Source organism: Egretta garzetta, unplaced genomic scaffold (genome assembly GCF_000687185.1).
Source record: "Egretta garzetta isolate BGI_Z169 unplaced genomic scaffold, ASM68718v1 scaffold72, whole genome shotgun sequence".
In the NCBI taxonomy this organism is placed as follows: domain Eukaryota; kingdom Metazoa; phylum Chordata; class Aves; order Pelecaniformes; family Ardeidae; genus Egretta; species Egretta garzetta.
This window is the reverse complement of record NW_009259032.1, coordinates 798,066-800,037: the sequence shown is the minus strand read 5'-3', so window position 1 is coordinate 800,037 and position 1,972 is coordinate 798,066. Positions and strand designations below refer to the sequence as shown.

Below are 1,972 nucleotides of genomic sequence, written 5' to 3'. Positions count from 1 at the left end.
TGCGAGAGGTGGTTACCGCGGGTCAGCGGGCGCCCCAGCGCATTTATTAAGGGTTATTTATCGCCAGGTCCCGTTCCCGCGCTGAGCCCAGCTCTGCCTCTCTTTTCCTCCAGTTGCTTTGGATCCGCCGCGCTGCCGGTTGAAGCCTTCTCCAATAAAGTTAGTTGCCTTAGCGTACAGAGCACCTCGGAAGCAGCCTGAAGGAGATTACGTCCCGGACTCGGATGAGGGGCTATTACGCTGCATTAGCGAAGACACGAGGTCGCCCAGTGCCCATGTGAACAAGGATGAAGAAGGCTCATCTACTCTTCATCACGCTGGGGGCAGGGAAGTGCCAACACGGCCGACAACTCCGCACACATGCACTGGTTTTTATTTTTACCTCTGTCTTATGCAAGAGATGTGTGATTACCGAGGGCAACCCTGCCTCAGATCCATTTCTCTCACTGGATATTTCCCAAACTATGGTTAAAAACTGTTAATCATGAATTTGACTCTGAGTGTAATGTTTAATTAGTACAGCACAGATGTCCTCAGCTTGGGCACTTCAAATGCCTGCCTGTATTTCCCTGAAATAAAGCCTTAGCCCATTGTTTTGGGGGTTTTTTTTGGTGCCATTTTCAGTACAGCACTGTTATTCCTACTTCAGAAAAAAAAAAAAAAAGCAGGCTAGCCATTTAACCTCAGAGCTCAGTTGGAGATGTTCTCAGCTAATCTACCTCTTTCAACTGCAAAAAAGTAGCAATTTATGGTGCTATTCCAGAACACCATAGCTCTTGGTTACCTCAGAGACACCCGAGTCATCTGCGAGTATGCAACAAGCTCAGGGAGAAGCCTGGGCCCTTCAGTGGCTGAACAGCTCTTTCGAGGGAAGGCTAGCTTGATCTGTCATGTGCTTTACCAATCTAATCACAAAACCACCACTTTAGTAGACCTTAACATAGTAGACTTTAGTAGACCTTCTCCACTTCCTTCGGGTCAACAACAGGCAAAATATTCAGAGCTCTAAGATAGGAGGGTACGTGCTGATCCCTAGAGCTCCTCTTCAAGGTTTTTTCAGCTGTTTACTGAAACAGCAAAGATTTAAAACTTTGTTGCTCTTCTGCTCCTACAGCTGACCCCGAATATTTGGTCCCCTGGTTACAAAGGGCCCTTTGCTGGAGCCTCCGGACAGCCTAAGGCCACATGGCCAATGCCTTCAACACCCCAGTTTCGTTTCGGGCATTTTGTGCTAGCTGCTCCCGCTTCAGGGAGGGGAGACCTACTTCCAGTCCTGCAGAGAGGCAGGACCGAATTGAGAGCAGACACTCCTACGTGCAGGAATCTGGCGGTGTGTTTTTATGTAACTGTCTGGTGCCTCTGTCTATTTGAAGCATTAGTTGTTTATGCTCTCCTTCAGCAAGCAAGAAGGTAAGAGGGTTTGTTTTGGTTTTTTTTTAAAGTTTAAAAACAAACCTCAAGATTTTACAGAAGCCTGCAGAAGTTAAGACTTCGTTCAACTTGCTATTTTAAAAATTATTCCTGTCCAAAGTGCCTACAGCAAGGATCCATGTGCCCTTTTCCTTACAGTGAAGAGAAGCCAAGTTGCAGGCCATAAGATGCTCTGGGAAAAGCATTCAAGATATAGGAAGGGAAAAATGGATTTTTCTCCCTGGTTTCTGTCCACGGAAATGCTAGGAAGTGGAACAAAAAGGCCTCCTACCAGATGGAGAAATCCCTGCTACAGACGCTCCCCACTTACCACGTGAGCTTCCCTGATGGCTCGTTTTGGCTGCATGCTTTCAGCTGCCCAGGGCACCTTATGGCTGGGATTATGCAGGCAAGGCAGCCTAGCACTGAAGGTTAAGCTAACGCAAGGGTGTATATTTACAAAACAGATCAGGTTAGGGACATGTCAGGTAGAGTACGTGAAACTAGCCTCAGATCACCCTCACTAGCTAACAAACCTCTCCAACAAGCACAACCTGAACCC

The 1,972-nt window shown here is 47.3% G+C and overlaps 1 protein-coding gene across 1 annotated transcript in view; it reads right to left on the bottom strand.

Annotated features, from left to right (window-relative positions):
- LOC104122601 (histone H2A.Z) overlaps positions 1-1,777 on the bottom strand; it is a 4,673-nt gene extending 2,896 nt beyond the window's left edge. The window contains exon 1 of the mRNA XM_009634755.2: positions 1,742-1,777. Coding sequence (XP_009633050.1) covers positions 1,742-1,777 — 36 coding nt within the window. The remainder of the gene's footprint in view (positions 1-1,741) is intronic.
- Between the last annotated feature and the right edge of the window lie 195 nt (positions 1,778-1,972).